This window comes from Dipteris shenzhenensis, chromosome 18 (genome assembly GCF_047967505.1).
Source record: "Dipteris shenzhenensis isolate YYH24624 ecotype China chromosome 18, Dip_SZ_1.0, whole genome shotgun sequence".
In the NCBI taxonomy this organism is placed as follows: domain Eukaryota; kingdom Viridiplantae; phylum Streptophyta; class Polypodiopsida; order Gleicheniales; family Dipteridaceae; genus Dipteris; species Dipteris shenzhenensis.
The window spans coordinates 42,624,619-42,649,076 of record NC_141613.1 but is presented as its reverse complement, the minus strand read 5'-3'; the positions used below and the strand labels follow the sequence as shown (position 1 = coordinate 42,649,076).

At 40.9% G+C, this 24,458-nt stretch overlaps 1 protein-coding gene across 3 annotated transcripts in view; it reads left to right on the top strand.

Annotated features, from left to right (window-relative positions):
• Positions 1-19,478: 19,478 nt before the first annotated feature.
• Positions 19,479-24,458, top strand: part of LOC147891254 (serine/threonine-protein kinase GRIK1-like) — a 29,766-nt gene continuing 24,786 nt past the window's right edge. For all 3 annotated transcript variants that reach the window (XM_087389634.1, XM_087389632.1, XM_087389633.1), the window contains exons 1-4: positions 19,479-20,281; positions 20,984-21,058; positions 21,170-21,214; positions 23,531-23,605. In XM_087389634.1, the coding sequence (XP_087245760.1) occupies positions 19,919-20,281; positions 20,984-21,058; positions 21,170-21,214; positions 23,531-23,605 (558 nt within the window). In that variant the 5' untranslated portion in view covers positions 19,479-19,918. The remainder of the gene's footprint in view (positions 20,282-20,983; positions 21,059-21,169; positions 21,215-23,530; positions 23,606-24,458) is intronic.

Genomic DNA, 24,458 nt, shown 5'->3' with positions numbered 1-24,458 from the left:
CATCATAAACTGAGCTGCATAATATAGAGCTAGCCTTGAAAATAGTAGCGCTAACAAGGCTCCAACTGGCAAGGGGGCTACTTCATCATTGATGCAGGAGTGTTCCACATATACGTGTTCTCGTGTACTTTGCCAATGGCAAAATTGAGAAGTGTTGAAGTGGATGAGCAGGGGTTGTTGGAGGTAAGCACAGCCGGCCCAATGACATGCTCCGAGGAGAAGCATTGCAATGCTAACGAAAGTTGTAAGAGCTTCCAAAGGGCTGATGCCCACACAGTTTCTCATCCTCTCAAGGATGCCAAGGAGGTAGCCTGAGGACTGTGCTGTAATGATCAACATTCCCAACACGTTCTTCAATGCTAAGAAGTGGAGCTACTCATAATTGGGAGCAAGTCCTGTGGGTAGCAATGCTAGTTTATCTTCCAGGTTGTCGAGTAGGAAGTATGTGGTTCTTTGAGACTCGTCTAAACCATGGGCACTTGCATTGGCCTCGATGAGTCTTGTCGGATCCATGAGCACTTGGAGGAGATGGAGCGTTCCGCAAAAATCGTGATGATACTTGAAGTGCATTCATGCTTCTAACATTTTCAAGACAAAATCCCCTTAAACTATCTCATACAGGATCGTCTATGAAGATTGGACATTTTACCAGTATATGAACCATGTGCCACAATGCTAGTGGAATAGGTGCTGATGATCCTGACGATGTTGCCACCGCTTGCAAATGTTGAGTTACCCGATGTAGCAAAAGCCATGCACATAGAGCTATGACATTGATAGCTCCGAGAGTAGCACAATGATCGAACGTCCACATAATGATGGAAGAATACCGTCCAGCTACACTCTCCAGATTGGCTCCCCAAGTGAGCGCTGCTGACAAGGCAAGGGTGGTGAGTGAGGTGATGAGGATGGTTGGGAAAGATCGGGGAATGTAGGGGTAGGAGGTGACGGTCTGATTCATGGTGCTTCAAATCAAAGTTGCTAACAACTAATGACCCATGCAAAGACAAAGCAAAGGGTGGTCAAAGATAAAGGAAAGGAAGGGAATGAGCATCCAAAAGGGGGTGGGAAATTTGGTGATGTGGATGTAGGGGGCTTCTAAAAGAAGGTGGAAGAGGTAACTAAGGAAGTCTAGAGAGCAGGAGAGGGAAGTCTCACATTTGAAGGTGGCCAGACTCCACTTTCCTTTCATCTTCCATGTTGTGGCTTTCACAAGTTGAGCTTAACATTTAAGTTTTTCCACGTCTTGGCTTTATCACAACAAGAGAATGAGATTTTGGTCTCCCCATCCTTGTGGGAAAACACATTGTAGGTGTTGTTGCTTCACTCACCATGCTTTCCTTTTTTCGGGGAAGAAAAAACTTAAATTAAAAGAGGTAAAGAAAAGAATTACAACATTAGAGAAAAAGGTGTGAAGAGCTCTTGCAAATGTTGGAAAATCCAATAATTGATTAATTAGTTCCTGTCCCTTTGAAGGTACTAACTATTAACATAAGATTAAACAACCTTTATCATTAACATAAGCCCCCGAATTTTTAATTCATGCCAAGCACCCATACATCCTCAAAAAATTATGCGTGCCCATGAAAAAATCTACCCCGGCCCTCGATCTGTCCCTCTTCTTTCCTCTCCCTTCCTCTCACTCTTCTTCATCTCCCTCTTCTTTCCTCTCCCTCCCCCTCCCCCTCTTGAGTCACTTGAGCCCTCAACCCCTCTCCCTCTTCTTTCCTCAACCTTCATCATCCTTCCCCCTTCCTCGACTGTGAGTAACCCTTCCTCTCTACGCTCCGTTGCATTATTCCCAAGTTTTGTCGCCTTTCCCTTCCCAAAATTTAGTCTCCACCCCTTCTTGTCTAAATCCTCCTAATCTTTTTTGACAACTATCTCGATGCTCTGAGCATGCAGGTGCACTCTTTGTCCTCAAGGTTCATCTTGAATTTGTTTGAAAGAAGTAGCTCTCTTGCTTCCCGACCATTGTGAATGGATCGCATCTTTGGCTAATTTTGTGTTCTTTTGCAATGGCCCCTTAGGCATGTACATGTTTTGCAAGAGAAAGGGGCGAGGGCACATCATGAGTGAAGGTAAGGAGAGAAAGGGCAAGCAAGGTTAAGTAGTGGGGAGAGGGAGGGAGAGAGAGACAATGAGGAGAGGGCGTGTTGAGTAGAGAGAGAGATTTGGGAAAAAGAGGTTGAGCAAAGGATGTTAAGAGAGGAAGGGAGGGAGAGAGACATAATGAGAGAGGGTGTGTTGAGAATGGAGAGAGAGAGGGGCAAGAGAGGCTGAGCGAGGGAGAAGGGGGAGGGAGAGAGACACAGAAGGCAGAAGGGGGAGGGAGAGAGATACAAAGGTAGAAGGAGAAGGGAGAGAGCAATGAGAGCAAGGAAGAGTGTGAATGGCGACGAGGTAGAGGGGAGGATGAATCAAAGTAGGGAAACTTGAAGTTCTGCATAGACTAAAGAGATTAGTCGAGTCTTTGTGGTACCTGTGAGAATGTCAGTGCTCACATCTAATGCCCATTTCATAGAAGCAATGGTAGGTTCCTGTGGGTCTGTCCCCTTTTTAGGAATAGATTCTTGTGTGGCCACCATGTTCATTGCCGACGTTGAGGAGGCTATCCTTAGTGGGGAACACTTGGGAATCATTGAGTCTCATATTTTACTTTTACCGCAGTAGTAGGTTCTTGTGTTATAGCTACAGTCACTTGTGAAGCTATTCCTTGTAACATAATCAATTGGGGATAGAAAGGAGTATCTCGTGGTTTTATCTTAACCATGTTTCTCTGAGGTTCCAACAGTAGGTTCTTACAGGTTTGCCCCCTTTTTAGAGGCAAGTTCTTGTGGCACTACTGCATACCTACTCGTGAATGACAACAAAGGCTACTTGGTATCAAGGGGTTAGAGTTGTTGTAGACAGAGCTTTATGCATCCATATGTAATCGTTGCCATCATAGAAGCCCTAAGCTTGCTATGGCAATCATTTAGGCACCCACTTGGGATGGTATTTCCATTTCCCCTCTGTTGCCTTTCACCTTCTTGATCAGAATTTCTTTAATTGAGCATCTTGTACTCTTGTTGAGGTAAGAGGTTCCTAGAGCATGGATTCCCTTATTAGATGCAAGAACGGCAACTTCCTTTAGTTCATTGAAGGTCATCCAATGCTTCACTCAATTTCAACATAGTGCTAGAGTGACGGCTCGATTGCCTCTGCTCAAGAATTGAGCCTGAGTTGTTCATCTCAAACACCTTGCATGATGACCCAACCTTCTAATTTTTCTTAGGTGTGGACATGAACGAGGATGCGATCTCGAGCAGCTTGCCTCATGGCAGTTGTTGCTTGCTCTGCCTCCATCTCTACTGTATCCGTTTCACGTTCTTGTATTTTTGTCCAAGCTTCAGTTGCTGCCTCACAACATATGACGTTAAATAATTACGTGGCTATACTTCTTTGAGAGAAAATGGCCATAGCAAATGAACTTGACAAGATTTGGGATGCCAACAGAAAGTACCCCATGGTTGTTGATTTTTTTGGAACCTGGTGCGGATCTTGCACTTTTCATTTCAGGGGAGTTTGAGTAGCTAGCTATATAGTATGGTGATATGGTAAAATTTGTCAAAGTCTAGAACATGAGCTTGCCAATGGAGTGTAGATTCAAGGCTTGCCCACTCTTATCTTTGTGAGCAAAGAGACCACAAAGAAAACAATTCGAACTGAAGCTTTAGTCACCAATTATATGAGGAATGGCATTGCCAACTCTAGAGACTATCCTCCAATATTGCAACAACATTAAGAGAGGGATATTCAACCTATTTTGTACCACCATTTTTGGAGTATTTCTACTACAATTCATCATCTTTTTTAGGGCATTTGAACTAGCCAAAAGTCCCATCTAATTCTGCCTCCATTATTGGAGGATTTCTACAAAACTTGCTGGACCTATTGCATCAAGTTCATTGCCATTTCTGGTTTAGAAGGCATTGGACTGCAATTTCTACACAATTAGCTATGAGATATCTCTTGTAAGACCTGGCTTTGGGAATTTTATTTTAGGTACATTCAGTCACATACAATGGGTAGAAGTGAACTTGGCGCAGTAATTTAAGTAGACATAGCCTTGAGGCTGTCATCCTTGCATTGGGCTTATACATTTGATATTGGGAATCTCTTGCTTTGTTGCCTGAAAGCAATAGCAAGCAATGGTTTTTTGGGTATTTGTATGATGAATATACTCCCTTTGAGTGTTAGCTGCTTGGCTCTTGGCAACTTAAGGGAACTCTTCATGTGACCAATCTAGCTTTGGGCACAATTTTTTGCTTGTCTTGGGGTAAGAGAACGTTGGTGGTGACCTTTGGTCTAGCTAGAGGGGCTCTATGGTTGCATGCTTAAATCCCTCAACCGTTAAGTTTCTCCTCTCTCCGGACGATAAGAAATATGTGAAGTAGGCAATGCAGTCACTCCAAGACAAGGCAATAGTGGGCAAAATAGTTGGCTTCACACCCACGAGGAGAGAAGCACGTGACTAGATTTAGGCAAGCTTTGCACTTGAAGGGGACCACATCCAGGAGGTCACCATCTATGGGATAGGTGCCTTCCTCCTCTAATTGAGGATGTCCATCTCACGAGCGACTGGGAACAAGCCAAAGTATAAATCGAGCAGTTGGGGCAATGAAAAATGTCTATCTAAATTTGTTTCATGATAACCAATAAAAGACAAAAAATAATCCCATGCATTGCTAGAGCATGGACAAGCAAAGATTCAATAATGAAAGAAGCATCCTAGGTACAAAATCACTCGCACAACAATCTGCAAAAACTATCCCACTAAAAGAAATCTCTACTATACGTTTTGGTTTGACAGTCCATTGCAGGTACAGAATCACTCGAAATGAGCTCAAAAGGCCCAAAAACCCTAAAAACGACTATAAACATGGGTACTTTTAAATGATTTTTCAAAACCCCCTCTAGAGAAGAAGTGCATATGTCACAGCCGGCACCAGCGTGGGCTGCTTTGGCTTAAAACATATGCACTTCTTCTCCAAAAGAGGTTTTGAAAAAACACCGAAGGGACCCATGCTTAGAGTCATTTCTAAGGTACCCATGCTTAAAGTCATTTCTAAGGTTTTGGGGCCTTTTGAGCTCATTTATGGTGCCAAAAAGGCCAAAATATGCATAGGTCAAAAGTTTTGATTTTATTGCAAGGGATTTAGAGAGTGTATGTGTATATATATTTACTTATTTATTTATTCACTCTTTTATTTATTTATTTTAAATCTCATGTCAAGGATTGATATCTTAACCGCAATATATATGAAGAAATTGATTGACACTTTTTTGTATGGCACAACATTTTAGCATGATAGACCATCATTATTGAAATGCATATGCATCAGCCTAACCTCTGTGCCCATAATGCTTGAGGGTTCAAAGTCATCTAGTCATACTCAAAAGAGTGCTACTTTGACCATCTCTTGTAATTTGGAAGACAAATATTTAACTAAGTAAATTTAGAGGTAAGTTATTTGAGTGCATCATCAAGCAATTGATGGTGGGAAAGCTTCCTAACAATTGGCTAGAAATGGATTTGGTATCATACTAGATTGTGTTCAAGAACTATAATGTTTGATTAGAAGGAAATTTGTTAATCTATAGGATGCCTCTTTTATCTACATTAGACATAAGAAGACTGGATAATTTGTAGGATGCCTCTTATGTCTACAGTAGACATTGTAGTATCCACACAAAAATTGGCTAGTCCTTATGGGGATATAATACTTCTTACTTCTTATGTACTCTTAGTTATCCTATGCTATAGTTGGTTGAGAAGAGAAGGCCTGCTAGATAAATTTTAGCACAAAGCCCAATAGCTACTACAAGCTTATGTGAAAGTCCCTAGGGTATTATTGTTCTAGCCAATTGTTGTTGCTTGATTACTATGAGGATGTGAAGTAGAAGCGTGAAAGTACATATTCCTTTTGGAGACTAGAGACATTGTCTTTAGAGGGGAGCATTGTGCACCACTTAGGTGGGATGTTCTTATCGAAGATCATTTTCATTATGGAGTTGCATTTGCATCAACTCTCTTGGATGCATTTCTCTAGTTTAGAAGGCATTGGAGTGCAATTCCTGAACACGATAAGAAACAGGTGAAGTAGGCAGTGCAGAGACTCCAAGACAAGGCGATATTGGGAAGAATAGGTGGTTTCACACCCATGAGGAGACAAGTGCATGACTAGATTTAGGCAAACTTGGCACTAGAAGGGGACCACATCCAGGACGTCACCATATATGGTACTTGTGTCTTCCTCCACCAGTTGAGATCCCTCGGCACCACCCTGGCACTTGTGGAGTAGAGTCCCATTCTCCTTCGCCCCCACTTGCTATATCTCTTTCCTTGGTACCATGGTTTCATGGTGGAGGACATGGATCTAAAACCCATCATGTCCCTCGTTTTTTAATGATGCTTTGATTCACACATCTCCCACAGGAGTACAGAGCCATCCTTCCCTCCATTGGTCAAACCTTTGGTATCGTGTTGGAGTCCCCCATGAAGACTATAGCTTTAGTAGTGGCAAATGATGGTGTCCCCCGGGCAAAGGCTGGGGGCCCATTGAAAAAGGGGGAAGAAGACACTTCACGTCCTTCTCAAAGAGTGTTGATGGGCAAGGGAATCAAGGGGAATAACAAAGAATAGTGCCAGTAGAGGGATCTACTACCCCAAAACACGAAACAAAATACCCCAACAGACCATCTCAACTACATCCAAATCTAGAGAGGAAGCAAGTCAGCCTGCTCAAAGAGTGACATAGACCAAGATGACCAAGAGCAACGTCCAAGTACAAAGATGAGGCAAGCCGACAGCACAAAACGACAGCAACCAAGAGGACCAAGGGCTCATTGAGATGGGAAAGAGAAATAAATCAACTAGCCACCCCAATGAATGGCAATAGTAAGGAACAAGGCTAAGAGGGTTGGGGACACTCAAGAGTGATGAGAGATGACAAGAGTGGCGTTATCGAAGAAAATAAATTATAAAGAAGTTAGAGAGTAAGAACTCTATCCATGACCTCTACATTATGACAAAAGGCCAAGGGGGTAATCGTCGATAGATCCAAAATTGTGTCAACAAATGAAAAAAAAGGGAAAATCCCATGTCCTCATGAATGAGATCAATCTCTCTATAAACCGTTGTAGAGGACCCAGTACATCTTGCCCACCCCTAACTCCTAATGGTGAATATAAGGTCCACCCAAATTGAAGACAGTATATCAACCAAAGTAGATGGCAGGCTGCCAAAAAGATGTGTACATCTTGAATGCCAAATCTGCCACAATGTACTACTGGATGCTACCTCCTTTTCCAAACCAACCTGTGGAGAAGGCAAGGAATCTTGAGCTCGAATAGGAATAAAAAACAAATCCTATGGATCCATGATGCTAAGTTATATAGGACCATGTCTTAGGTGACACTACATGAACAAAGCACACTCACCATCCTAAGACTCATATAAATCAAATGCACCAAACCCTATACCCCATATAGCTACTCCCCACGTTACAATAAAATCTAGGATGTGATATAAGAGACCAATCCAAAAACATCAGTCCAAACTAGCTTGGCAATGTGGCAATGCTTGCAGGATTCCTCTGCAAGGTGACATCTCATACAAAGAGAAGGTCTACCAATATGTTGCTGCTTAACCATGAGCCCAGTGGAATGGACCTATGAATGGTAAGCCAAAGAAAGTATGAAACTTTCTTAGCTCTACTTATCCCCCAAAGGTGGGTCTAGAACCTTGCCAAGAGATGCTCAGTAATCCTTTGTGAGGCTACCAAGCTAAACAGCCATGGGTATATGGTGAATATCTTTCCATTGGATTCTATACTTGGTCCTTGTCAAATACAAAAAGAAGGTCAAAGTGGCCATTCAAGTTGAAGGTAGAATCAACAATCAAATGGAGAGCTCATTATAGTGATAAGGATTAGAGCTTTGTTAAAGCAGAAAGTCTAGCATCCACACCAATTGCGTTGCTTTGACTTTGAACCTTAAAGTTGGTTTTGGGCATAAGTCAACCTACTCCACCAAACTAGCCAAGGTGCACAAGCATGAGAAAGGCCCATATCACTCACAAAACTATACAAAAGAAGCAAAAGGGTAGATTGTTGCCTCCTCTATACAAAGCTTTGCATAGTTGCCAAAATCCACATAGATGATGGATGAATCAGCTTGTGTATCCAACCACTTCAAACAATAGACACCTAATCTTGCTACAATTATATAGCCTAATGCAACAATGAGGTAATTGCATACACTAGAATTTGGGCCACCCTAAGCACTTCAAAGGTGTCTGTTTATAGCTTAAATTGAGAAGCCCTTCATGAGAACCCTTTCAATATCCTTGACAAGAGACCTGATCTCTTATTGATGAGAGCAATTGCAACATCATGTCCAAATGTAACATATGCAGTCACACGTGTGGGGGTTAAAGGTCACTATGCCTTTACCAGGTTATGTACAATACTCAAACACATATATAAATGAATGAAAAAGAAGATTAGGGTAGTTCTGCACCCACCAAAGCTTGTGTGGCTCTCTGTTTCTCTCTCTCCCTCTTTCGTTCTTGCTTCCGTTGAGAGCACTCTCAACTGGTATCAGACCCCCGGTGATCTAGCTGAGCGTGCGTGAATGCTTGAAGCTCAGCAGCTTTGTGGGAGGAAGGAGAAGCTCTGTGGGAAGCTTTGTGGGTGACTTTACTTGCATCCGAGTATGTAGAGACGTTGGAGGAACCTTTGGAAAAGTCACTTTGGTTTTGCGAAGTGGTTTTGAGAGCTTGTTAAGAGTTTTCAAAGAAAAAAGTCGTTTTTTGAGCTTTTCCGTGTTCCGTTCGATGACAGACACTCTGTATTGACTTGTAGAGGCAACTATTGCTTGCTTTTGGTGTCCACTTCACTTCAGGAGCTTGGAAACACCTTCATTCTTGAATCTAGGATCATTTCATTGGATTTCTTACTCACTGTGTTAGTTCCTACGTTTTTTGCCTGGGTGTTGGAACTCAAGTTTGGAGTAACCATTTGCAGATCTATCAGTTCCGGTGGACTCTGGAGGTCCTAAAACTTCTATGTTGCTCATCATTCGCACTCCGGTGGAGTTTACAAACAACTCTGTTTCCAAAAACGTTTTTCAGTCCGTGTGTTGGACCCAGTGATTGAGACCACGGTTTCCAAAACCGTCTGTCCCATTGCATTATGGATGCCCAAAAACCCTTACCTATCAGTTCTTGCACGATTCAGTGGAGGATTTTCAGAGTTATAGATCTCTGTGTATTCGATTTCGTCTCTCTGTTATGCATTTTTTATTCTAAGGTTTTGAAACCTTAGATTTATGCCACATGGCAATGGATAAGTGTTGACTCCCATTTCTTACTCATCGGTTGGGATTTTGGAGTTCTGGCAGAAGAGAGATATTTGCAGATTTTCTTATTGATTCCGATTATGCAATGGCGCCCATGTTTTGAGGCATCTCAGGTTCTATTTTCCGTAGCGGCCATTACCGTGGGACTATGATTTCTTGAGCATACCTTATGCAAATCACTCTGGTTGTAGTTTGAGCAGTGTGCGCTCATTCGTGGTATGCATTAGGTTGCAGTGGATGATTTATAGGCCATTTGGATGCATTGCGGTCCTTGTTGGATGCGCTGATAGGCCCAAATTGCCTTGTGGGATGCTATTTTTTATGGAAGCTTTGCACATGGATGCTATTTTATGCTGAGGGACAGGTTTGACACATTGCAGGTGATGCACTGATAGTGCTATGCTCTCTTAGATGAGATATTATTGATGCATATGCCAGTGGACGGTGTTTATGCTTGAGTCATTTGGCACTTATTGGCATTTTCTTTTGGGCCAGATTTGCTCATATGGATGCATAGTATATGCACATGAGTCAGATGCATCTTTTGATGCTTTGAGCTTTGAGTTTTGGTGATATTTTAGTCTATTGTGGCATACACATTTGGGTGCACCTGGTATTTGGTGTGATTCTCTCTTGCAGGTACTAGCATTTGGGATTTCATTTCATTTGCATCATGGCATCCTCTTCCATGTCTGAAAAGGAGTTTTTCAGCATTAAAAAGTTTGATGGGACAAGCTTTTCTTTGTGAAAAGAACAAATAAGGGATGTGCTTATTCAAAAGAAGCAGATTAAACCCTTGGCAGGGATTGAAGCTAAGCCTGCAAATATGTCTGAGGATGATTGGAATGAGTTGGATGCATTAGCAAAGTCTACTATTAGACTTCATCTTGCAGAGTCAGTTTATTTCACAGTAGTAAATGAGCAGACTACGGAAGCTTTGTTGAAGAAACTATGTGCCACTTATGAGAAGGAAACTGCCTCTAATAAAGTTTACCTCATGAAGAGGTTGTTTGAGTTGCAGATGAAGGAAGGGGTCTCCATTGCTTCTCACTTGAATGAATTCAATATTATTTTCAGCCAGCTTCAGGCTCAGAAGATGAATTTTGATGTGGAGACTAAGGCAATATTTCTCTTATGTTCATTGCCATCCTCATGGGATACCTTCCGTACATTTATGAGTAACTCTGCACCTGGTGGAGGATTGAAATTTGATGATGTTGTGGTTAGCTTGTTGGCCGAGGAGATTAGACGGAAGTCTATGGATGGCAACAAGCAGGATGCAGCCTTAAATGTACAAAGGGGCAGATCACAGTTTAGGGGGAAGTCCCAAGAAAGAGGGAAGTCACGTAGCAAATCCAGGGCACGGAACATTGAGTGTTACCATTGTGGCAAGAAGGGCCATATGAAAAAGGATTGCTACAAGCTGAAAAGAGAGCAAAAGGATAAGAAAAAGAATGCAAATTGGGGTGCAAATCAAAAGGAAGACAGTCCAAGGGAGGACAAAGGAAAAGTGAAGATCGAGGAGATCAATGCAGTCACACATGATAGTGACAATGACGTTCTCTTCATGTCTAGTTTATCTGCAGAGTTGCTTACCACTTCAGATGATGCATATTCCCAGGATTGGATTTTGGATTCTGGTGCTTCATTCCATGTTACTCCCCATAGGGAATGGTTCTCCACTTATGACAGTGGAAAGACAGGTTGTGTGCATCTTGGAAATGACTATGCATGTGACATAGTGGGAGCACGTGACATAAAGTTTTCTTTTGCAAAATGGGTCTGCATTTGTTTTGAAACATGTGAGACATGTGCTTAAGCTGACCAAGAGTCTTATTTCAGTGGGTCAGCTAGATGATGCTGGTTTTCACACCACTTTTGGCTTTCAGAGTTGGAAAATTCAGAAGGGCTCTATGCTTTTGGCCAGGGGTGCCAAGTGTGGGACTTTGTATCCCTTACATGTATCAGGGGTATTTGATCATGTTGTTGCAATAACCGAGCAGCCAAGCACTTCTTTGTGGCATTGCAGGTTGGGGCACATGAGCGAGAATGGAATGAAACTCTTATGCCGTTTGGGTTATGTACCGCATTTGAGTTTCTCTGATTTTGAAATTTGTGAGCATTGTCTCTATGGAAAGCAGACTAAATCAGCCCATAAAAGAAGAGGAAAGAAAGAGTTTGAAATGCTTGATTTGGTACATTCAGATGTATGTGGTCCCATGCCTACACGGTCATTAGGCGAGGCTGAATACTATGTGACATTTATTGATGATGCAACTAGGAAAGTGTGGGCTTATGCTATAGCTCGGAAGAGTGATGTATTCTAGGTATTTCAGAAATGGCTGGCCTTGGTTGAGAATCAGTCAGGTAGAACGCTTAAATGCCTACGGACTGACAATGGTGGAGAGTATCTCTCTCATGACTTTTAGCATTTCTGTGATACACATGGGATTAAGAGGGAGCTCACATCCCCTTGTACTCCAGAGCAAAATCTAGTTGCAGAAAAGATGAACCGTACCATTCAAGAAAGGTTGCAATGCATGCTTTCCAATGCAAGTCTTTCTGGTGGTTTTTGGGCTGAGGCAATGAAGACTGCAGTGCATGTGATCAATAGATCACCTAGTAAGAGTTTGGATGGTGGTATTCCTAAAGAGGCATGGAGCGGCAAGAAGCCCTCTTACTCTCATTTGCGTATATTTGGGTGTGAGGCATATGCACATGTGCCAAAAGAGCTTCGAAAGAAGCTAGATCCTAAGTCTAGGAAATGCATCTTTCTGGGTTATGGTGAAAGTGGAGAGATGGGCTATCGTCTCTGGGATCCAGAAGCAAAGAAGATCATACGCAGCCATGATGTGGTCTTCAATGAGAAGAAGATGCATAAGGCACCCATGAGGGATGTGGAAATGAGGAGAATCACTTTCCAGGATGTGAATCCACCTGCATATATTGATAGACAGCAAGCTGTCCATGCACCAAATGTGCAAGAAATGGTACCACCAAGTACTCCAACAGGTATACAATCAAGGGTAGATGATGGATCATCTATTGGTGGAAATGATGAGCCAAATGTGGTTGATATGCAGGTGGGACAGCAAGCTGAAATGCCATTGAGAAGATCATCTAGAGTGTCTAGACCGCCTGATAGGTTTGTTCCAGGGGTAGACTATGTGATGCTTACTGATTGCGAGGAGCCTTCTTGCTACAGAGAGGCTATGATGCACGAGGATCAACGCAAGTGGGAGTATGCTATGCAATCAGAGATGAGTTCACTTATGAAGAATAAGACTTGGGACTTGGTTTCTTTGCCACATGGAAAGAAAGCATTGCCATGTAAATGGGTCTACAAAATGAAGGTCACAGGTGATGATGTGCCTAGGTACAAGGCCCGTTTGGTCGCTAAAGGGTTCAAGCAAGAGAAGGGTGTAGACTTTGATGAGATATTCTCTCCGATCATGAAGATGACCACACTTAGATGCATGCTTGGACTAGTGGCATCAGAGGATATGGAGGCTTTGAAGAAAAGGGCAAAGAGCATTTAGTTTGCAAGCTGAAGAAGAGTCTCTATGGTCTTAAGCAAGCGCCTAGAGAATGGTATCAGAAGTTTGATGCTTTCATTCGGTCCCAGGGTTTCAGAAGGAGTGAAATTGATCACTGCCTTTACACTAAAAGGGCTAAGGATAATAGCCTGATAATCTTGGCACTATATGTGGATGATATGCTATTGGCTAGCAAGAATACTTATGAGCTAGATGCATTAAAGGCCAAGTTGCATGAGGCCTTTGATATGAAGGATTTGGGACTTGCAGGTCATATTCTTGGTATGTGCATCACGCGTGATCGGAGTAGGAAACTCCTTTGGCTTTCACAAAAAGAGTATGTTACAAAAGTATTACAGCGTTTCAATATGGAGGGGGGGAAGGCAGTGAGTACTCCATTGCCTCCATATGTGAAACTGAGTCATACAGATAGTCCCAAATTAGATGAGGAGAGGGCCATGATGGCCAAGGTTCCTTATGCATCAGCAGTTGGGAGTCTTATGTATGCTATGATAGCTACTAGACTAGACATTGCATTTGCAGTGGGAGTTATTAGCCGGTATATGGCTAATCTAGGAAAGAGGCATTGGGAGGCAGTTAAGTGCATCATGAGGCACATAAAGGGTACCAAGGAGATGTGCATCTGCTTTGGTAAAGGAGACATGCATGTACTTGGGTACACAGATTCAAACTATGCAGGGCATGTGGATAGTAGGAGATCCACTTCTGGTTATGTGTTCACCTTTGCAGGTGGTACAGTGTCGTGGATGTCTCGTGCACAGAAGTGCGTTGCTTTGTTTACCACAGAGGCTGAGTATGTTGCAGCCACAGAGGGTTACAAGGAGGTCACTTTATTTGCCTATGCCGAAAATTTCCCATATCTAGAAGTTTGTAACTTGGTCATTTGGATTTTGTTTTGAGCACCATTTTGACCCAAACTTCAAGCACATAAAAAGCAACATTTTAGGATATTTTCCATGTTTTGATAAATTTTAAGGTCATTATTATTGTCAATTCAAGAATTTATTGCGATACTTTTAACTGTATTTTGGAATATTTTTTGGCTCAAATTCGATCAAGATAATTCGATCAAGATTTAGTCTTGATTTCACCACCAGGTTCAAATTCCAAGGAAATATTTCCAAAGGTAATTTGAGATTTTGGCACTCTTCTTATTAATATAACTCAAAACTAGACATATTAATGAATCTGGACATGAATATATACTAAGAGGCAAAGATATCAACACACAACTTGTCATAGTAGTAGAGAAAATGAAAATTGAAGTACTTCAAGTCCTCCTCGATAGACTTGGAGAAGGTTATGAAAACCTCATTCAAAGTATTGCAATTCCAAAACAATTAGCAACACTAGACGAATTGCAAATAGTTTTAGGGCCTATTCCCATTACCAGTTAGTCAAGGTTGTTGATTGAGTGTTAATATAAGTGTGCATTCCAATTTTGCACAAACAGGGTCTAGTTATCTTAAATCTCTTTATGGGTTGTTAAAAATGCTTGTAAATTACCCCCCCAAAAGAGATACTTTAAGGACTTATGTGAAGAGAAAGGAGTTCGAATATAGAAATTTAATGGTTAAGTTAAGGGTGAGCATTGAGAATGCCACTTTAAGGATGATTCTTATTTAGAAATTTTCATGGTCAAAATTAACTAGGAAATATACAACATGGGTACTCTTTTGAAAGGTCTTGAAAAGAAGAATCCATTGTGACCTCGAAATAAACCATTTTGTACGAAAAAACCCCTTAAAAGTTTAGTCAAGATCACTTAGTGCATAACATAGTAGGTACCAATGGGAATGTGATTCCCTTGTTAAGCTTATCTTTACCTTAACAGAATTGGTTATGTTAAGCTCATTAACATAACCTAACTTCATGTGGGAAAGGGCCCTTACTTGGTGAAGAATTGAGAACAACGAAAAGGGGGCTTTTTGACTAAGGGTGTAGCATATACAAAGGGGTTATTTTAATTTCCAAATAAATACATGTGTACACCCCATCTGAGGGAGTTGATTTGAGGTTCTAGCACAAGTGCTTATGTTCCCTACAGTATAAGTGACCCTTCAAATGATGCAATAAACCCAGAAGACTAGTTGATCATGCATCATTTAGCTCTTAGGAAGAAGAGTGAAAAGCTAACATTTGCAATTTTGGCAAGAGAATTTTGCTTTTGATCAATCTCAAAGCTACATTATATAAAAAAACTACATTTGATTAATCTCAAAAGTACATTATATTAAAAAACCTAACGGCCTTATATAAAAAAACCTATGAACAAATGGGTTAGGTGGGATCATTACTCTTTGTGAATTCATGTGCTTCCACAAGTTATTGATACTCCTCACAAGTCAATAAAACTTGCAATCATCCACAAGTATGGGTTGCATTTCAATGGGCAAAAAATCACCCAATTGAGAAGCGGCTTTGATGCTTCATCTTCTAACATTCTTGTTTCTAGCGAGTTTGCCATTATGGAGCTAATAGGTGCAATAATGGTTATAGTGAGAAGTGATATAGGTGTTGCAAGGGTTCAATGAGTTATTTGATACAAAATTCATGTATCCAGGGCAAAATGGTCTAGTCCCTTTAGATTTGCTTTAGGTTAGTAGTATTGTTTCCAAGTTGTTTCATGTGGCAATTTTGCTAATCTATTATAATTTATTTCTATGTTTAGTGTCCCTTCAAAAGTTTGTGTCTTTTCTTATGCTTATGTGCTTATTTACCTAGGTTAGTGTGTACTATAAGTTTTGTTGCTAGTTGGCCCCTAGTTGGTTGATCAATGGAGTACATTGATGGCTGTAGGGCGACTACTATGAAAGCTTGAGATTCTTTTTAGAGTCATTTAAAAATAAGAAACTCATCAAAAAGCAAATTGTAGTACCCTTCATCAACCTCCCTATGATGTGACTTTCCAATTTTCAAAGTTTGGATTTCACACCAAGATGCGACACACCCTATTACCTAGTACCCTAATATATAGTACACATTACATGGTTCACAAATAAATGCAAGGAAGGGCCGTTCCTTGTGCATTGAAAATTTGTCACATTTGAGTTTGCTAGGTTCTACCTCAATATGAATTTGTTTAAGAAATAGTTATATCACATTGTTTGTAATCTATTTTTTTGTGCAAGTTTTTTCATTGCAACAATACGTTTGAGATCATTTTTGCGAGTTTTGAGGTTTGTGGCTATTATTGGTCTCATCAATCATAGGGAAAAGATGGTTGACATGTATGATATAGTATTTGATTGAAAAATATTCATCGTATTGAATGCACTATAAACAAATTATATGAAATTCGTAAAGCGAATTTAATGTTGAGAGATAGTCTTTTAATATAAGTACAAAATAGACTTTAAAGAAAGTTTAAAAAAGTTGTTATCTTTTGGCAGCACTTTTATATACACAAAACCAATAATTTGAAATTGAAAATGTGAATTTGATGTTGAATGATAGTCTTATAATATAAGTACGAAATAGTCTCGCCAAAAACTTGTCTTTTGGTAGCCCTTCCATATACACAATGATAGGTTTCATGCAAAAATATAACATTATATTATACATTATATAATAGATTAAATAGCTTCACAAAGTATATGTTGTTTAACATAAAATTGACAATGTAAGAAACATACTTAAAATGAATTTTTCATGGCCCTTGTAGCCCCAAAATTTTTAATTAATAAAATTGGTCTCCTTCCCTCTTATGAAAACCTTCATGTAGCCTAGTGGAAAGACCCCATAACTAGATAAAGGATCAACACAATATATTCATGCAGCCTATTGGAAAGACCTAATAAATTGACAAAGAATGCCCCTTTGGATGAGGATTTGAAGGTATCTTTGTGATCTTAGCTTAATTGGGCTATCTCTATCTTTTTGACAAAGTGGTTTGCAGTGATTAATCTATGTGAACAAACACTGTGAATCAACTCGCAATGAATGTCAAGACCAAAGGAAGCAAGATCTCGTTTTAGACTAAAGAGGAAAGTGGGGAAAAGGAGTAGTTTGAGATCAGATATGATGTCGAAGAACAAACAGAGGCAAACAGGGAAGGCCACAAGAGTCAAGATGCTATCTTTCAAGGAGAATCGGGTGAATTCCAATAAGAACCGAGAAGTGCATCCCCGTTGCCCTCACTAAGGCAAAGAACAAGCTCGATAGTTATTAGGTAGCCAAAGATAAAGATAAATTTCAAAATACATGGGATAAGAGGGTAAGCATTCCTCGATCCCATGTGCAAAGCTTTTTGTGAATAGTGACGATATTGCAAGTCAATACTGAGGAAGAGTACTTACTATACTTCACCACGTAAGTCAATTAATCAATATTGCAAGTCAATACTCAGGAAAAGTACTTAATGCACTTCTCCACCACGTTTAGAGATAAAGACAATTACTAATTGAATTTCTCCATTGAAAAATAAAGGTCTCTTGGACTTTGGCATAAGGTTTAGGGATGTGTCTACCACATCTTTTGTGCTTCTTTGTTGCCCCACTTATATAAAACATTAAACTCTATCCAAAAAGGTAGAATAACCATCTAGTGCATAAATATTTTTGGTACTATCCTCACCTTGTATACCCTTCACCTTACAGCTCGAACAACCTTATGTACAAAGTGAGATACATATGATTTTTAAATGAGAAAGTAGCTAAGAAATGCAACAAATTACTAGGATATTCTAGTACCAACGAATCCCTGGGGATATTCTAGTGCCAAGATTGGTGATGAGATAGGGAAGGGACCTAGCAAGCCTTCTTTTGAGGGTGACTTGGGGACCCACGTCGAGTCCCTCATGTGGAAGGTTGGGGAGCAGCCACATAGGTGAAACTAAAGGGTTTTTTTAAAGAATTTGTGAACCCTACTGGGTGTGAATGTGTGCGACCCATTGACTTTCACAAGTGCGTCAAAGAGCACATGAGGGCCATGCTGGCAATGCTTGAATAAAACCTATTTTTAAGCCCTTAATATTAAGGACAATCCAAAAGCTTGACAGTGATTGGATCTTAAATTTTTTCCAAAAAGCGCACAAGTGCACATACGCAATGCCTCGTAATATAGTGATAAAGCAAATGCTTTTGGTTGCAAAAGAGAAAGCAAAGGACTTTTAAAAGGGATTTGGGCTATTTAAAGGTGGGATGATCTCCATTAATGACAATTTCAAACACACAACTTGGTTAATTTCTTTTATAATTACAAATGGAAATTCACAAAAGAATCCTTCACTATGGCACTCCCTCTAAGGAGGCAATGCTAATAAAATACGTACATTGCAACCTCAATTCCCAATTGAGATTTCTTAGGCTAGTTACACACTTGCTAGCGGAAAGACCCTTTGTAAACAAAGGATGAATTAGAGGAAAGAATGGGGGCTTGTGGGTGTAGGAGCCTTACACACCACTGTGGATGAAGGAGTATGGTGCAAGGAGCATTCAATACTCTCCTTGTTCTCCATTATTATGGGCAAGGGAGCTTCATTGCCCAACCCAGCTCATTGTCCATTGCCCTGTTCAAAAAAGGACAATCCAAAAGCTTAACAATGATTGGATCTTAAATTTTTTCCAAGAAGCGCACAAGTGTGTCTCGTAGTATAGTGATAAAGCAAATGCTTTTGGTTACAAAAGAGAAAGCAAACTACTTTTTAAAGGGATTTGGACTATTTAAAGGTGGGATGATCTCCATAAATGACAATTTCAAACACACAGCTTGGTTAATTTCTTTTATAATTACAAATGGAAATTCACAAAAGAATTTCAATCCTTCACCATGGCACTCCCTCTAAGGAGGCAATGCTAATAAAATACGTACATTGCAACCTCGATTCCCAATCGGGATTTCTTAGGCTGGTTACACACTTGCTAGCGGACGGACCCTTTGTAAACAAAGGATGAATTAGAGGAAAGAATGGGGGCTTGTGGGTGTAGGAACCTTACACACCATTGCGGATGAAGGAGTATGGTGCGGGGAGCATTCAATACTCTCCTTGTTCTCCATTATTCTGGGCAGGGGAGCTTCATTGCCTAGCCCAGCTCGTTGTCCATTGCCCTATTCTCCCATCTGGCCAACCATCTTCAAGTCGCCGTTGCCTTTATTGGCTAGCCATTGCCTAGTTCCTCTTTGCCAAAAATGTACTTGCCATTGAGTGGGTGGACAGACATGCACCCGACACCAAAATCTCGTGCCCTCAAAGTGGTCACAACTTGGGAGGGCAGCGGTGATGTGCAACCGTGCTCGATTCGAGCGAGGAAAAATACATTTGCTAGGCGCCAAAGTGTGGGGGAGGGAGCTACACATGGAGGGGCATCGGGTGCAAAGGAGTGTTAAATAGAAAGCAATATTGTGAGCAAATCACAAAACTCGGGGTTTCGGATTTCATAAGGCTGCTGGTGGAAATGTAGCTAAAAGGTAAGCATTGGGACAAAAAAATGGAGAGAGAAAAAATGGTGAAAGGTGAAAGTGAAATTAATTAATTGTATTGTATATAGTTTAAAGCTTCTGAATGAACACTTGAAGATTTTGGCTATGGCGGAAAAGCTGTGATTAGGGTTTCGTCCCTTTCCATTTGAACCATTCTGCTCCATCTTTGCTCTTATCGCCATCACCTTCTTCTCAAACAAATCTCTTCTCCTCCATCGCATTTCTCTTCCTCATCCTTCTATCAATCAAATGTCCTGCTCGCGTAATTTCGTCATCTCCACCTGCGTCCTTTCCGGTTGGTACTTCTGTGAATGGCATCCCCTCAAATAACAATTCTTCCCGGGCTTTCCAAGCCCCGTCCTGAAGCACACTGCGTAGTTTGATCTACTCGATCCTGGTTCACCTGGAACAGATTTTTTGGATCGGAATTTGCATCTTGGATCCTTTAGTGTTCTGCAATACCATATTATTCTCTTTTCGGTGAACCTTCCAGCCTTTGCATCTCCCAACTCAGTGGCAGACAATCTCAACCTACGATGGACTGCTGTAGCTGCTTTGAATTCTTCCGTCGCAAACATTCTGAAACTGAACCGAAGTCTGTCGCTCCGACATTTATTAAACGTCTTTCACAAGAGCATTTGCTCAGTTTCAAGATAGAAGACGGCGATAACGCACGGCGGAAAGACTTAAAGCATAAGTCTATTGCTCCCATACACCTTTACAGGCCTTCATTTGTTGTTGAGGATACCTCTGATGCAAGTAACGGGCACAACACGGTCAATGTACAAGTCAAGCAAGCCTTCAAGGAATTGAAAACAACAGACTTTTCTGATGAAGCAGACAGGTACCATAAATGCAAAACACCCGTGAAATTGACATATCGGGCTGTCCGAAGCGAGGTAACTTCCTGACACCAATCTGTTGAGATCATTCCGCTCTCATAGAAATTTGCTGTTAGCCCTTGGTTCCACTTTGCCGGTGTCACTCCCTTTATCGTCACGTTAATAGAAAGACCATGGCTTTTAATTGCCTTCTGCACGTCTGCACAGATCGCTTCGGCTGTGAGGTTGTAATGTTATGAAAAATCGCACATGTGATTGTACATGATATAGACAGGTTTTAAGCTCTTATATACCTCAGCTATTTGTGTCTTGTGTAAGCCTCCTTTTGTAGCTCAAGACATTTATCTCCTTGTGAGGGGTGAGCTCCTTAGAAGCCCCTAGTGTAGCAGGAGCTTCCAACGCTCGGAACTGGGGCTAAACCTCTAACAATTTACTTGTCTTGAAGGGCTCTAACTCTACATTTTTTTTCCTTAACACAAGCCTAGGGTGCTCATTCAACTTGAAGACGACTTTTTGGCCCCTTTTAAAATGTTGCTTGCTCGAATCATGTGCGCTGTGTCCAATACAGGGTCGTTTAGAACCCGCCACTCGAGAAATGGATTTATTGCTTCCTTGTGTAAATTTGCCGTTCAATTTTATTTTGCAATGTCCAGGCTTCACACATCCCCTGTGGCTTTGCTGATTGCTGGAAGGAAATTTTGGCCATGAAGTTGACATTTCGGATGTGTTCCTGATTAGTTGGGTGGCTGTTCTGTACAGGATTTTGATGGAAACAAAATGGTGAATGAATATGTGAGAGAATGCCTTATTGGCACTGGAAGTTATGGCAAAGTGGTAAGTTTTTTTGAATTCACTGACTGTTGCTGTACTTTCGCTGGTTCCTTGGTCTTTTTGATCTAGAATTTTGTTATTGCATAGCTGTTGACTAATTAAGTTGGTGTGTAGGTGCTACATCGTAGTAAGGTGGATGGCAAATTGTATGCTATTAAGGTGAGCTTTCAGGTTTAGGGTCTTATTCGTGTCGAATATCTATACCTGTTTCAGCATTAGGCCCCATTCTAATGTAAAAATAATGGGAAAATATTTGCAGGGCCAGAAAGATGAGTCGAATAGGATATTGGATGTATCTTGAGCTGTGTTCCAGAATATGTTGATAGTTACCTAATTGGAAGCTTTATAAATGAAATTCGATTTCTTGAAATGACATGCTAACAATTTGAAACCTTAACCAAACCTTAACTCAGCTCTCACAATCAAGACACCACACTCTAGAGAATTCGTACCTTAGAAAACGAGGCCAGAACTGGCTGGAAACCAAATCGCAGCAAGGGAAGTCAATTCGCAGCACCGTAGAGTGAATCACACTTGTGGAAGGGCTTTGTTTGGAAGTTGGGAACTCCAAACAGCAAAATGAAAACTCAACAATGGGGCTCGGAAACAAATTGCCATAGAGAGGGAGTGTGGGAGGAGTGAGTGAGAGAAAACACAACGCTAGGGGCCAGAAATAAGGCCTGGCCTCCCCTATAGGTCTTTATTCCAATAGAAATCTGTCGTACAAGGTGGCTCATGAGTCCAACTCTTGAATTCTAGTTCTCACAAAATCTTCATCAAGGTCATCATCTGATCCTTTTTGACCCTTTTGACTGGGCCGTCGAGTGGTTGAACTGTGAAGGGAAAAATCAGACCCAGACTGATTCAAAGCTTGGTCGAGCCACAATAATAGTGGTTGTTGAGAGAAATTGACCGACGTGATTCGCAATCAAGTCTGCTTCAAAACCTCGAACTGAAATCAGTACTTCTTGCAGAAAATCAACCAACCAACTTACTGTTTTGGAACAGCAAGCAAATCTGAGCCAATTCGTGAAGATCTGGGGCTCTTTTGATTGACTGTTGTAGGCTGAATCCACCACCCAAGATTGTGCCAAAGTCTTGGGACAGCGTGCAGATCAAATTGCAAGTTGCTTTGTGCTCAAATTTGATGGCAAGCTGTCTAGCTGGAGCAGGCTGAGTGAATTGCAATCAAATAGGGGCTCCTGGTTCAGATTCTGTCGTTGAAAGCTCTCGTTCAGGCTGAAAATCATCTGGCTCTCCCAAATCACTGATGTCCCTCAATTTGACTTGTTCTTGGATGGCTGCCACCAAGGAAAGTGGAAAGCTTGTGCTTTGATACCACTGAAACCTTAACTTGGCTCCCACAATCAAGACACAGCTCTAGTGTGAATTTGCACCATTAGAAAACATGGCCAGTACTGGCTGGAAACCAAGTTGCAGCAAGGGAAGTCAATTTGCAGCACCCTAGAGTGCATCACACTTGTAGAAGGGCTTTGTCTAGAAGATGGGAACTCTGAACAGCAAGCTGAAAACTCAACGATGGGGCTGGGAAACAAATTGCAATAGGGAGAGTGAGGAAGGAGTGAGAGAGAGAAAACACAGCACTAGGGGCCAGACATAAGGGCTGGCCCCCAATAGGTCTCTATTGCAATAGAAATCTATTGTACAAGGTCGCGCATGAGGGAGCAACAGTCTGAGTACAAAATCTCAACATGAACCGAGAGCTAGGCAACTAGAAAGCATGTACTTTCCTGAAGCTGGCCTGCTTTCTTGCCTAGAATAGGTGGCTTTGTTGAAGGAGAACATTGCTTTAGCTAACATAGAGGTTCTGTATAAGGATTGCATTCAGGAGAGCAGTACTCCAATTTTTAAAGACTTATGCCAAGCTGATTTATGAACATACCAAGAGACGAGGGAATGTATGGCCAAGTTTTATGAGGATGGCCATTCCCAGATTGTCTTCATTCTTGGTTGATGAAGCTTAGGAAAGGGAAGATGCTGTTTCCACATTGTTATTGGGAGGTTTTACTTATGTTTGGAGCCCAAGGTAGTCTAATTTATGAGAGTTGAACTCACCCTATTACATGGTGAGTATTCCTGCTGGTTGGTTAGTCAGCTTTGCAGTCCAATCAATGTTAAATATATAATTACCATGTACTTATATCTGTATAAATTTTGTTGTATGTGACAACGATATGGCATTTGTCTTTGGAGAATCAAGTGATTAGGTAACGTTTCTAGTAGTGTCTGAGAACTTTTTTGTTAATGGCTTGTTGTTTACTTTGTTATAATGTGACTTTGTACATGGATATATTTTGAGCACTGGTTGTATTTGTTTTGACTTCCGGCTTTGAATTTATAAGAAACTTTTTAGGTGCTGTACATGAGGCCAAGGAGGATGTTAGGTACTAAAGCTGAGTGGACATTATCTAAAGAATTGTTTGATTGATAAATGTCTAAAATTTTTTTGCACAGATTTTCCGCAAGTCTCGCCTTCGCAAAGTTCGAGTTGCACCATCTCGGACGGCTATGGCAGATGTCTTGCGAGAGGTCTTCTTTAAAATTTTTTCCCTTTAATACTATGCTATTTTGTAAATGTCAATCTGAGTATTCTTTTTGTGGTCTTAGTTAGATGATATTCTGGTAGAAAAGAAGGTTTCATGACTTCCAATAAATTTCGTGGCATAATAAATGAAGTTGTTTTCTTGGTCAAGTGCTTCTGTTTGGATTGTACATGTCATTTCAGATTTAAAGTTTGTGTTGCTTAGCTGTGCTCTGGATTGATAGCCATCGTTATGGTGAGTGTGCCCTTTGCCTTTGGGAAGGGATAGATACTTAACATGCCTAAAATATATATAAATCCATACTTAAACATGTTGTGTGAATGAGTTTCCATACTCTCAAAGATGGAATTGCATGTCAACCAATCAAGCTAATGATTGGCGAATTAAGAAACACGCATGTTTCTTTTAAATGGAAAAGCAGCTGAACACAACATTAAATTCACATGTTATGATTATTTATACGACCCAAGGTAACAATATACTCGGTAATAGATTATGACTAGTGATTCTATATACATCATCTCTCATCGACATGATCTTTGTAGAGAGGCGTGACACTCATTCCATATTTCTTTGGATTCAGATTTGATGCATCTCTCATCATGTATTCATCGCGAGTATGCTATTTCCATCCCATCGAGAACTCACTTTGTTAGAAAGGTGTCTGAGAATTCACCGTATGCAATCTTACATCCGGACATCATGGATTTCTCAAGCCGTGGGGAAGTCCTCCTTGTTGAAGTTCAGTGTGAGAATGGGTACCTGTCATGTATCAATTCTTGAGTTTCGAGATGATTCTATCTGTTGCCGAATATTGATCTAGATGAAATAGGGATATT